Source organism: Triplophysa dalaica, chromosome 5, assembly GCF_015846415.1.
Source record: "Triplophysa dalaica isolate WHDGS20190420 chromosome 5, ASM1584641v1, whole genome shotgun sequence".
NCBI lineage: Eukaryota > Metazoa > Chordata > Actinopteri > Cypriniformes > Nemacheilidae > Triplophysa > Triplophysa dalaica.
This window is the reverse complement of record NC_079546.1, coordinates 8,252,656-8,266,427: the sequence shown is the minus strand read 5'-3', so window position 1 is coordinate 8,266,427 and position 13,772 is coordinate 8,252,656. Positions and strand designations below refer to the sequence as shown.

The window sequence follows — 13,772 nt, the reverse complement described above, 5'->3', positions numbered from 1 at the left end:
TATCTTTAATTATTTTAACAAGTGTCTTATTAGTTTCTGTTTTTATTTCTGTAGTACTTCTTTTATAAGAAATTGTGATTAAGTTTATACAGTATTTATTGAAACAGCTATAGTAGGACCTCTATAAACTTTCTCGACCTTTAAAATTTATTAATGTCTTTTCACTGAATTTTATATTCCAATGAAGACAACTGTCTAAGCTTCTAGAACATATTCTGAGTAAATGTCTTGACATACTGTTAGCTGAATTCACTTATATTATTTATGGTTCTGCCAATGTATCTGTTAAATTTGTTACAAGCTGTGACTAAAACGGTTTTGAAATAACTCCTCTTCAAAATGAATCCACCTTTGTGAAAAGATCTTCAGACAGACACTTCTGCTGCTGCAGGTATATAATAGTTACCCGCATCAAAATACATTGTGTGCTTTAGTGAGATTCAGTTATTGCATTGTACTTGTACATGTGTAATGACAATAAATTGAATCCAATCCAATAATTGAACAGATGTCACACTTTTGCAACTGATGGCACAGACCAATGGGAACTACGTTGCGTATACAGATATAAACTGCTTTGAACTTCGGGACCATAGAGCTAGGACTTAAACATATTTACCGAATCTGATTGAATCAGCTCAGAAGCACATGCACACATTATGCGTGTAATAAGTCGCTTTGCGAGTGTTTAGTTGCCAATGCTGATCACCCTCCCCCAGCCCTGACCTGCATCCATTCCTGCGGTTGCCGAGGCAACAGCAGATAGAGATAGAGAGAGGAATACAGGGCATATTAGCTATAGAAATGCAAAAAATGTGCATTTCCTTCCTTACTGTTGTCATGGAAATGAATTACTCTGTTTCCCTGCGGAGCGTTCTTATCAGTTTTAATAGTGTTAAAAACCTCCTGAGAGCAATGCTGATTTGTCAACACCTGCCGTAATGCCAGCATTGACGATTTTGCCTGCAAGCTATTAAAAATCCTGAACATGACCTTATCCGAGAGCTTAAGACTCAACAAAACTTTATTTAGTGTGCTCACAGTGAGAAAAATAAGAACTTTTATATTTCCTCAGAGCAATGAGAACATATCTTTGTGATATCACATCAGTTGTCTGTTTTCTAGACATTACACACAAAGGTGAGATGTACCACTGGCATCATCAAACTGAATACCTGGAAACGTACAATTTGCCAAGTTCTACCAAACTGATGGCTTTCTATCCAGCTAAAGGATTCGCTGATGGATCTAAAGATTTCAAGTGGGATCTTTTCAATAAATCAAAATAATCTGATTGATTTAACGTCTTGTCTGTAATGGAGTTTCTTCTTGAATCACACCTATTAAAGGTTGGATGGGTAGATGAAAATGCAATATAAATGCATACATTCTCTTCTGTTCCGTACACAAAGTTAACTGAGAGAGACTTATATTTGTTGGGCTTTAAATATGTTTGAAGCTTTAAGAGGCACTTCACCCAAAAATTTTAATTCTGTCATCATTTACTTACTCTCGAGTTGTTACAAATCTTCCAAATCATCCTACTGTGGTAGTCAAAGGCGGCCAATCACTGTTCGATAAGAAGCTTTCTTCCAAATATCTCTGTTTTGATCAGAACAAATAAATTGATACAGATTTGAAACAATTCAAGGGTGAGTAAATGAAGACAGAATTAAAAATTTTGGGTGAATGCTTCAAAAGCATCAGTTCCTATTTACGGTATGTAAATTGAAAACAGCAACTAACAGTCTTACAAAGTCTAAGTGGAAATAACAGGTTTGGAATGGCATACGTATGAGTAAATGATGACAGAATTTAAACTTTAAATGTTTATGCCCTGTTATCTAGATCAACCACAAAGCCACACTCGCTTCATCTCCCTCTCTCTCTGGTCTCTGTAGAACTGAGTTTTTGAAAACCCTTCAGATAAAATTAATATTAGATAGAGCTCTACTGCGTTCCTTCAGAAGTGCTGGGGTTGTAAAGCTTCTCATCTGAATTTGATGGCTTTTCTTTTTCTTCAAATGGATGATAATATATTTAAAAATGGCAGTGTGAAGTTTTGTCATGAGAAGAGGTCAGATGTGCTGGGTAATGTTGTGCCACAACATCCAGTTGAAATCGATTGAAAAGTGAACATTTAAACAGTGCACTCATCTTGAGATATGTTCATATTCTGTGTGCGAGTGGGAGATCCACCTCTGTTAAGGACTTCTGGGAGTTTTGGGATGAACAATTTACTGACGTTGCGCCGGTCATTTATCTTACTGTGCTTGCTTTGAGGGATGGTGTTTGTTTTGCCATCACTTCACATCCTTTACTCTATTTGTCTGTCGATGCATTCAGAGATATTGGCAAAAAGCGAAATAATTGAATTTATTTCCAAGATGATAATTTGATGTGGCATGCTGAATTAAACATGAAACGAAATGAGGACACGTCACAACAGTGTTGCATACCACCACCTGATAAATATTTTCTGTCACTGAATAATGCATAAATGTTGTAGTAGGCAGTTTTCCGACATATACTGCGTAGTGTGCAGATCTACAAGTGATCCGTTTGGAACACTTGAAATCGATCTAATCTCTTCTAGCCTTCTCTAGAGCTGTATGGCTCTCAATGGAGCCATACTTAAATGAGACTGCCAAGGTTATCCAGCTTTATAGAGCAACATACACTTCCTTACATGTCTACACATTGTTCTCTTGTACATTTTCTTACATTTCAATGTATCTCTTTGTTTCCCCTTGAGATGGTAAACAATCCAGTAAGGAAATGTACTTTAATGGGTAGAGACAGACACAAAAATCCGCCAAATCTGGTTTTGCTTTAAATCAACTAATTTCTTTATGTTAGGGCTAGAGGAGTAAACATTGTTGTATTAATGTGCATCATTGCGAGAGGTCCTCAATGTGTGTGTTTGTTACTGATAGTGTTTGTGGGTTTCTCGCTCTGTTGGAAAGGAAGTTGATTGGTCTGATTGGAGTTGAGCGAAGGTCATTAAAGGTGAAACTCAGCATGACTAGAAGTGGTTTAATAGACAGTTTAGAGCAATAGCATAAACAAACATTACTGTGCATGGGCACGTTCGTGGACTGTCCTTAAAGGTACAGTTTGTAAGAATTTTGCAGTAAAAATATCCCAAAACTACTTGGCCAATTTTATATATATTTTTCAGCTGAGTACTTACAATATTTCAGATGTATTCAACTGCTTTTAAATCCTGAGAATATCTCCATTCTAAACAGTGGACCGGGGCCGTTTAGTTACCTGTCAATGGCATCATATCGGCATTACCCTTCGTTTCCGCCTTTACTAACGTAGCAACCCCGTGACACTGTAACATCTATGACTAACAATTTAGTTTTAAACCTTACATTACTCGGGTCTAATTCATTATAATGAAATAAAATTATATCATCAAACGTAACATTAATAAAACTTAATTACTTTACCTCTTCCGCTAACATGATTTCTCGTTCCCGTCTGATTGATGTATCTGCGGTACCATCAGCAGTGGAGATGCAGACAACATATCCCATCATTCATACGCGATAGTTGTTGTTTTGATCGTGCGCCCTCTAGCGGTGAATTCTACAAACTGTACCTTTAACTTCTGGTACACAATCGCAAATTATAGAGTACCTGTAGATTATTTCTGATAAAATGCAAAGAACCCGAGAAGAACTGTTATTTGGCTATACTTGCCTCTCCAATATTTTGAGTTTAGACTTAGATACCAAGCACAAGCATTAGATGTCAATGTCCCGTACGGTTTCTTTAAACGCAATAAAACTACAGGACCCTTTAACAAATTGTTTATTTAATAAGATTAACATACAACAAAATTCAACAAATTGCTTATTTAATAAAAAAATGTTTTATTATATAAATGAATATTATCATCAATTTAGTTAAATGTAAGTAGTTATATTTTTAGACTCTAGCCAGACCGATAAACAAACACAGACCGGAAGTTAACTACAGTCCAGGCCGCGCAGGTCCTATGAAACCGTCTACAGCCCTATTTGTGTTGGCGTAAGCTTGTGCTTTTTCCGTTTATGCACATCAACTCTTGTTAGGATGCTTTAGGATATTGTTTGCTGCCTACTGTATATACAGTAAAACTGTCAAGCAATTAAAAAGCTCCAGGCACGTAGTATAATTGATAATATAAATCATTTAATGATAATTATTGTAATTAGATTGTTTTATGCTTCAGGGCAGTAATGTGGTTGAGGACCAGGACCTGCTGGAGATCGGGATTTTAAACTCCGCCCACAGACAGCGGCTCCTGCAGGCCATTCGTCTGCTGCCCAGGGTGAGTACAGACATCATCTTTCTACCCCTAATCCCTCTTTCAACACAAGCATAATGTGTTTTTTTTTTACAATAAGCCTTAATAAGCTTCTAAGAGCGCTTGCAATAATGAAGTGAGATTTTCAAATAAGCAATGAACCGATGCACTTAATGCACATTATTATTTTATTGTATCATCAATTTCTGACCTGTAATGTCTTAAATCAAATCAGAAAACATTTTAGTGAGGCTGCAATCAGAATGCTCAGTACTAATTGAATATAATGTAAATATAAAGATATTATGTAAATGCTGGAGTTGTTGGGATCTCAAAAGGAAGGTTACATATAAACAATGGCACTGAATGACGAATAGCGTTGTGAAACATGCTTGTTTGCATTCTGTATGTGATTCTTATGTGCATGATGTGGATTACATTTCTACATGACATCCACCCTCCCCGGAGACCCCGACTACAGTAATCCAGCTCTTTGCATTTTCACTTTTCAAGTGTGTGTGTGTGTGTGTGTTTGCAAGGGAGTTGATATCAAATAAATGTATCCCATGTCCCAATAACCTTCAACTTCCTCTCTCCTTCACAATCTCTTAAAGGACATAGGCGCATAGAATGAGAAGACATATACAAAGCTGTAGTGTAGGCTAGTTTAGTAGAGCAATTTATATTTGAAAAGTAAAATAGCAAAAACAACTTAAAAAAACTTTTTATAGTGCATTTTAATGAATATCAATCAAACGACAGTTGGGTTGTTTTGAGTAAGTAATAATAAAAAAACGAACAGTTCACATGATAAAAACTTGATTTTATTATGAATTATCTGTTTTTGCAAATAAACCTTTTTTGCATTGTTATGGTTTCTCAAGAAAATACTTCCCATCAGAATGCACGCGTTCTGGATACACCATAAATGCGCAGAACTAGACTGAGACCTGTTGTTGAATATCTAGTTACATTTCTTTATGTGAAAACAGTAGAGGTCTGTGAAACAATATGTTCACATTTGGATAGCTATGTTAATGTGTTTGTGTGGGTGAGGAGCATTTTGTCATCCAACTCCAAAGCACACAAACCACAAAAAAGACTTTAAAAAAGCATTGAATTTAAGATGACATGTAGGAAAATTGTGTGTGTGTGGGAGAGAGATGCTGTACGAGGTCTCGCTGTGAAAAGAGGAAAAAGTCAACTTTTCATCGGCAGTCAGCACTTTCACTCTCTGCTTAGCTGATGGCTTCTCTCTCTCTCAACATTTACATTTATGCACTCGGCAGACGGTTTTATCTAAAGCAACTTACAGCACTTTCAAAGTATAAACATTTTTGATCAGCATCCCTGGGATTTGTAGCCATGACAAGGGCGGCAATTTGAGCTGCAAAAACACACCACTGTTCTCTTTACTTTATCTGTCCACATATATTCTTGATTTCATAATAATGCCAGTCTCATTATAATCATAGTCTTAACATGTTTTGATGCTCAAATTGTCATTTTAATACGTTTTTTTTTTATGTGTTTCAAGGTGCGACCCATCGGTTACGATGGAAATAACCCCACTTCAGTGGCTGAATGGCTGGAGTCTCTTGAGCTTGGAGATTACACCAAATCTTTTCTCATTAATGGTTACACCTCAATGGAGCTTGTCAAGAAGATCTGGGAGATCGAGCTCATCAACGTAAGTCCTTCAAGCAATTTCTGCTCTCTTGACCTCCTGCTTGTTGCTATTTGATGATGAAATCGAGTTGCCAAAGACCGGTTTTCCAAGTTAGTGTATCGTGAATGTTATTCAAATGTCCAGGATTCCCTTACTTGGAACTCAAACTGTAAATACACCATGATTTTTCTAAATCGGGTGACAGTAATAATATCCTAAAGAGTCATAGTTATGCGTATTTCTAAAAAAAAGTATCTCTCTTAGAAATCGCTCTTTGTTAAGTGCAGTTTCTATCAAAGTCCATATACGGAAGTCGTGCCACTCGGCAGCCATATTCGCAACGCCTCTGGGCAGTTATTTCCTACATAGCAAGTCCAAAGTCTAATCTACTTGAACGGGGGAAGGCAGATATGTCTAGAATCCCTGGCAAAAATCACAATTAAACAATATATTTTTGATCAATAATTAAACATGACATAAACAGTATCATAACTTTGGTTTGCTAAGCTTAAATTGCGCTTAAACTCACCTTATTCGATGTCAACTCATCTACTGCGCCTGCTCACAGGTCTGCGCAGTCTTTCCTGATTGATGATTGGCTCGTTTTACTGGAAGGAGGGACTTCCTTAGTTAGAGCGGCCATATTAAGCATTCCATTCCTCGCCATTCATTGTAACGTCAGTGGCGCATCTTGGTAATAACTTTGGTCTCTATAAAATGATTGTATGTTTATCTAGTGATAACATATGATGCACAAAAGTCATGAAAATGCATAAGTCAAAGTTATGGAAACTCTGTATGTACATTAAGCACAAAAGTATAGTTCCAATCATGTTAACTATGGACATGTTCCACTGAAGCCAAAAAGTCACAATATACGCTTTGTATATTTATTGTTAATCATTTTAAATGTTCAGATAAAAGCTTATACCAACAATTTAAATTGTTTTCTTATTTACCAATATGCATGCTGTTAAAAAACAATTTATGTGTAAATACGTTTTTGGGTGAAGTGTGTCATACTGTATAAATACACATACACGGGGTGTTAAACTGTATATACTGTTATTGTTGGATTAGCGGGTTGGATGAAGCAGTCTTTTAAAGTAAGATTTGCTAGAGGAGCTCTGAAACAACACATAATCGTTCTGACGTCCTATTGGTCGTGTTGCTTTAGTAGAGTTTCGGTCGACTCTGGATACATAATATCTGTTTGAAAATATTTATAGTGATTTCTGCAGCTTCCATGTGTCAAAGTGAAATTATAACGGCTTGATGGATTTTTTTCCGTGTTTGGTTAAGACTAAATGGCATGTCTGATAGTGAGATCACGTGACACGTAGCTTTAACAGATTTTCTGTTAAGCGACTCTAATTACAGCCTCACGTATGCTAATTTCACTCCATTTTCAACTGAGAGAGAAAAAGAAACCGAGAGAAGCCGAGAGGAGATTATATAATAATGTGGGATGCGATTTCTTCAGCTCTTGAAGAAAAAAAAACCTCACACCCACTCACCGTGGAAAGTAACTAGAATGCTGCAGTGGGAATAAACATATGGCTTGCCCACAAGGGGGAGCCAAAGAGATGAAAATTTGTATTTCTGTAGGTGTTGATGGGTTTATGTGATTATCGGAGGTGTTCTCTCAGAAATGTTTGTTGTGACCATGCAAGTGAAATTAAATAATCGACGTACTATGTAATTATGTGTGCTTGGTAGCTAACAGTGTCTCAGTTTTTACCTTGCAGAAGGACATGAAGTTGAGTGAGCAATTGATAGAAGTGTCATTTTTTGAGTGAATTTCTTTAGAGATTTGTATGGAGCTATAAATGTTCATCCTTTGTGTGTGTTGAAAACATTTGACAGAAAAACATGTTCTGAACTTCCTCTAATGAGTCTTGCTTTTGACGGATCACAGACCGCCTCTGTCTCTCGAGTCACCAACCTGAACATCTCTGCTGGAAATGAGTCTAGAAGAGAAAAAAAAGAGAGACCTGATGCAGCACAGAACTCTCAGGCCTATTGTACTTAACGTAACATCTGTAAAGTAATGTACACACCATAAACTGTATTCTGTAAACTTCTTAATCGGCCGACTACACAGACACATTGTCAGTGTTCTGATGGCGCATTCAATAAATGAAACCAAGTGTTGGACATTTAGTGGTAAGCTGGCCCTTACTTTGCTGCTATAACAGCTTTGCACTAGATGTTGGAACACGACTCTGGGGATTTTGTATTGGGGCATGAGGTCTTTATTAATCTTCATATCTGGGCTTTGTGCATGCCAGATTTCCACACCAGACACAGTAATCCATTTCTTATATAGACCTCAATTTGCATAGACATAGTGACATGCTGGAACAGAACAAGGCCCTTCCTAAACTCTTACCATAAGGTTGTAAGCCCACAAGAATGCTAAACATTGAGATCTGTCTTCACTGAAGTAAGGGGCCTAATACCCAAACCCTATAATTTGGGTAGTGTCCTCATGTATTTAGAATTGTGGCCTATTGTTGTATTTATGCTACAGTTTTGGGGGGTTTCAATCTGTTATATTTGATTTCTCTCTGCAATCAGAAGTTCTTGAAGCCTAATATTTCCTCCAATAAAAAAGTAGCAAACCTGCTTTTTTCTTATGCCAAAGAAACGGAGCCTCCTGCATTCTAGGGCTGTTTGATTCACAAGCTGCAATGCACGTTCTGTTCACTAGGTGGCTCCAGAACTCTAAAGAATATCAAAGGCAAAAAATCACTGCCAAAGTTAATGATGTGCGTTAAATATACAGAAATGTCCATATTTTGCACTGTGTGTGTGAAATGTGCATAACATTTCTCAGCTTTGTCTTTATTCGAATCTCACATTTGTTTTACACATCTCACATCTTGCTTTTAGATATTTGAGGTTTAGCTGGCAGAAATCGCAATTTCAGTTTTTGTTTTTGGATTACATGAAATTAATTGAAGAAATATACCAGCAGTTCATTTGTCTGTATGAAGATTGAAAGAAGACGACATTCTAGATTTTGATTTTAAACAGTGTTGACTTGCAGTAATTCATCTTGACACTTGAAGCAAACAACCTCTTTAAACAAAGCCAGCTGACAATAAATGCCAACCATCAGCGGTTTGGTGCTCTTCTTTATTTGTGGGTCATGTATTATGTGCAGTATTTTAGTTCCACTCCGAGCATGTAAGAGCCTGTATGTATCGGTGCGTGTCCATCCTTAGGGGTTACCACAGGCCATTCATGTGCTAATATTCATAACAGGGCTGAACATGTCTGCATTCCCCACTCCATCTAGTTTCTCACACACGCACATACTCGCATTTCTAAACAAATTCATATTCCAATAAATGTACTTTGATTTTACTGTTGATCTACAAAAACGTCCGGTTTGAGCTCTGATGTTCTGTTGGAGAGTGAACAGGGTTGACCTCCATCAGATGCATGCTATGTTTCTAGAGATTCAAGCACAGGGCTCCGGTTTGGAAAGATAAAAATAATAATTTGTACAGTACTTCAATAAACATTTTCACCCTACATTACATAACAATCTTGCAATAGAACAGTTGTTCACAATATGTATTTTTAGAGCAGTTTAAATGTTACTATAACATAAAAATACACTTAAATACCACTTGTTATGTGTCACAGCAGCCCGTTGGTATGCCGGTTTAGGCTTGCTGTTGTAGGGCCCCGTTGGTAGGCGGTCAGAAGTCTTTTGCTCGTAATAATAGTTTAGCTCTTTTTTTTGACAACTGTTACCCGGTTGCCATGACTGCTAGTGGTAGTTACCATAGAGACGGCCTGCACGAAGTACAGATGATTCAAAACTGACGTGTTCGTACGCGTGTAAGTGTGTAAGGGCATGTATCCTTTAAGTGTGCGTGGTCCGATGTTTTCGATTTGCAGACTACGTTTGTGTGTCTGTGTGTTATGAGTTGCCATGTCCTTTATGTTGTGTTTCTACTTTTATTACTTCCTGTCGCCTCTCCAAACGCACAGCTTGCAAACTGTCTTTTCTTACTCTAGCAGATGGCTACTGCCTTCGTTAACACAGCAGGCTCATCAAACACACACACATTTTTTCCTGTGCTTTCCTACCGGCATGATAAAAGATTTTCTTTAACGTCAATATGCGTTGAGGTCCGTGCTGTATATATGAAATGTGCGTGCTGCGCTGTGTATGAGAGTGTGTAAGTGTGGGTGTACAGACCCGAGGGGTTCATGTGTTGAATTGACGCATACTGACGCACATTTTAACCACATGTCAGTCTAGTTTTATTAATGTGGGTAATGGGCTCAGATTTTTTCTGTAGTACAGAACCGGCTGTCGGGCATCAAGATGAACCCTCACGCCTCCCAGCAGCTCATGAGAGGGCTATTTCAGAAAGACAGCCACCTAAGCAGGTTGATAAAATAGATTTACAGTAGTAAGCATGAGGCTCCTAGGGCGGGGGCTTGAGTTTCAGACTGTAAACATGTACTTGCATGCATTAGACGGCACTCTGGAATAGTCTGGTCACTTGTAACATTGTTTAATCTTATTGTGTTTTTATGTAATGAGCGACAGACTGCGAAATAGGTCGTTTTGGACCAGAAATTCCTTAAAATGAGTAATTTATGGGCATCAGGCTTATTGACATGCTCATATGTTCAACATTTAAACACACAAGCTCACACCACGTATTCAGAAAATATGAAAATTGTTCTCAAGTGGTTTTGCATCAGGACCCAAGACATTTTGGACATTAGTGACTCAACATGGAAATTGTTCATTGTACAAAAGTACAAAAAATGAACAGACTTTCTTTTTTCTTTTGGTGAAAGTCTATTCAAATTGACTGAGCTTAGGTGTGACGACTTTTCATATATTTTTTTCAAAAGCATATAAAAGTAATACAGTTGATGTGCATGCTTATGTGGTGTTTTTTATTTACAAAAGTAAACAAGAGATGGTATTTTGTAGCCTAATTAGTAAAGCGTCGTGATAGCAAAGGTCATGCGCTTTATTCTAGTAAATTTACATATTGATTAAAAAAAACTCAATGCAAGTCTATTAAATTTATTTTGACGGTTTTAGCAAAACCTGTCAACTTTAGGTTTAAGTCGTCTTTTCCTAATGACCAAAAGGTACAAGAATAGGTTGCCGCCTTTTATTTGAATAGTTCATAAGGCTATTTATTTGTCTGTCCTATCTGTGCAAGCTTATCTAATTAGATGCATTTTATTAAATCCATTGAATCTATTTGCAACCCTTTCAGAAGCAATCTCCTAATTCTGTCCTAAGTGTAGCTGACCTCGGCTGGTCGAATACGATAACATTCGGCTTGTGTTAAAAAGCGCATGAAAGAAGTTCCACTGCAGTGTAGAGCGCCAGCGCTGGTGCTGAGCTGGTTAAACAATAAGGCTTCGATGGAGGAGAGTGAGTGAGCGGGCGAGAGAGAGAGAGAGAGGGAGGAACAGATACTGGAGATTGAGGTGGAGAAAGCAAAGAGCCTGTCAAGGGCTCACAGCCTCCGGTCTCACACTAGCACTGCTTACGAGCTGAGCGGACGCTTACCTGCACCGCACTCCGAACGCCTCTGGATGGGAGCGGAGTATCCATAGTAACCAGGCGGAGAGCAGAGGAGCTCGGAGCGGAGAGCGAGCAAATGAGACAGAAAGATAGAGGGGGTGACGTGCTCAAACCGATGTTGCTGGAGAAAGAGAGAACGCTTGTGGCCAGAACCACTGTGGTTTAAGAGCCTCAGAAACGAAAGGGAAAAGAAAGGGGTTGAGGTGGAACGTCACAGTGTTTTATGAGAGAAGCAGAGAGTTGAGGCAGCTGGTCAAGGGAAGTCAGGACCCTCAAAAGAGCTCTCGGACGGTTGGGAACTGAAGATTTGACGCTCTGCTCCCAGGCACTGAAACTCTGGGTAAGTCACTCGCACTAGAAGAGCGAGGCAGATGGTGGATTATGGGGGGATCGTGCTGCCTCTAGATGTTTTTAAGATTAATGCACCGTTAAAGCTTTTGTTCTCCGCGCTTGCTGCAGTAGGGCAGGCAGCGTACGCTGCTTTTAGACCTGCTTTTTCTGCAAAACAATACCTCTGCCTTACTGTTCTCTCTGCATTTATTTGTTTGAATATCAGCTAGTAATCTGTCCTTCATTGACGACTTCGCGGAGAAGCTTCTTTAACACTTTTGCAATTTGTCAAAATGTTCAGTTTATGCGATGTTACGTTCACGCAAGTAAATGTGTTCAAGTTAAAGTCTGCGTATGTGGAAAGTTGATGTGAAATACTGAAATGTGTAAATATGTTTTTTGGTGTCATTCTAAATATTAAACACCTATTTGGTTGAATAGTTACGCATTATGCTTATATGACCACATAATTGAGACTTTTAAAAACATATTTATCGCTATTGACAATAAACTTGAATGCGAAAAGGCTATTAAAAAGGTAACAGAAATATTACAAAAATAATGAGTGGAAATATACAAAACATGTATATTTTCTTATACATCCTCGTACATTTTAAATACAAGTCTTGATTTTGATTGGACATGTTGCGCGCCATCTACCCATGTGCATTCCAGCAGTTGCGTGCATGTGCGCGCTTGCCCTTCTGAGGCCAAAGGTGCGGTATAAACTCACGGCTGCGTAATCTGTAGATGGTACGGATCGGCGAGGATGATTACGCATGGGAATGAAGAGTCAGGCAGACGTCTCCATTAGGTGCATTAGCTGCGTTCTGCAGTCAGCGATGAGGGAAAGAATCAGGACAGAACAGCAGTGAGGCTGCGGTGCATAATGATCGTGGGACCGGCTGCGCTTTGGATCAACTCCGGTGCATTGTAATTCAATTACATTTTATTTATATAGCGCTTTTTACAATGTGGATTGTTCCAAAGCAGCTTTAAAGGAGAAAACGGAAAAACACAGAAAATGTAAAACACAGCTCAGTGCATGGTGTTTATAGAAAAAGCAAGATTATTCTAGTAAGTACTATTTAATAACATCTAATAAATGCAGTCTCTCGGGGAACAAGCCAGACAACAATGCCCTATGGCGTGGAACCCAAACTCCAATGATTAATAAATGGAGGAGAAAAAAACTCTGGAGAAACCAATCTCAGGCGGGAGGGCCAGATCTCCTCTGAGGTGTCACAGCTGCACTCAGTTACTTGCTTAAAAGAGTAAATGTTTATTAAGAATAAGTAGAGTTTATTAGTTGTGATTTGTTGAAACTGTTTGGGTCTAATTTGTCTTTTTTATTTTATATATTTTTTTCATCGATATCAGGCAACAGAGGAACTTCATAATAAATTTATTTAATACTAATCATTGTAAATTTAGCATTAATGTGACAATTAGTTCGTTTTTGCTCTTAGTTGGGGAGGGAATTGCTGGAGCTGGGATGGTCAGATGGTCACTTTGCTCTCGGGTAGTGATGAAATTGCCTGAGATGGAGTTTGGATGGCGTAATCTCTAGTTAGGGATGGGCATATGACGTTCATCTGGTCCTGGCGTAATCTCTCCATACCTCGGGATGGGCATCCTGAGGCAGGGGAAGGTGGCAAAAGTGATTAATTTGCGTAGATGCTGTTCATTAATAAATTAGTTTATTTAGCATTATGAATTAATTGCTTATGTGAACAAAATTTGTCTTTAATCTAGATTTAAATTGGGAGAGTGTGTCTGACCCTCGAATAGATCGAGAAGGCTATTTCAGAGTTTAGGTTCTACGTATGAGAAAGTTCTACCCCCTTCGGTGGATTTAGTTATTCGAGGTGTTATCAAAAGTCCTCAGTTTG

General features: G+C 38.2%; 1 protein-coding gene across 7 annotated transcripts in view; it reads left to right on the top strand.

Moving 5' to 3' along the window:
• The window catches only part of anks1b (ankyrin repeat and sterile alpha motif domain containing 1B), a 134,598-nt gene that overhangs the window by 100,940 nt on the left and 19,886 nt on the right, over nucleotides 1-13,772 (top strand). For all 7 annotated transcript variants that reach the window (XM_056747552.1, XM_056747548.1, XM_056747550.1 and 4 more), the window contains 2 exons: nucleotides 4,226-4,324; nucleotides 5,838-5,990. In XM_056747552.1, the coding sequence (XP_056603530.1) occupies nucleotides 4,226-4,324; nucleotides 5,838-5,990 (252 nt within the window). The remainder of the gene's footprint in view (nucleotides 1-4,225; nucleotides 4,325-5,837; nucleotides 5,991-13,772) is intronic.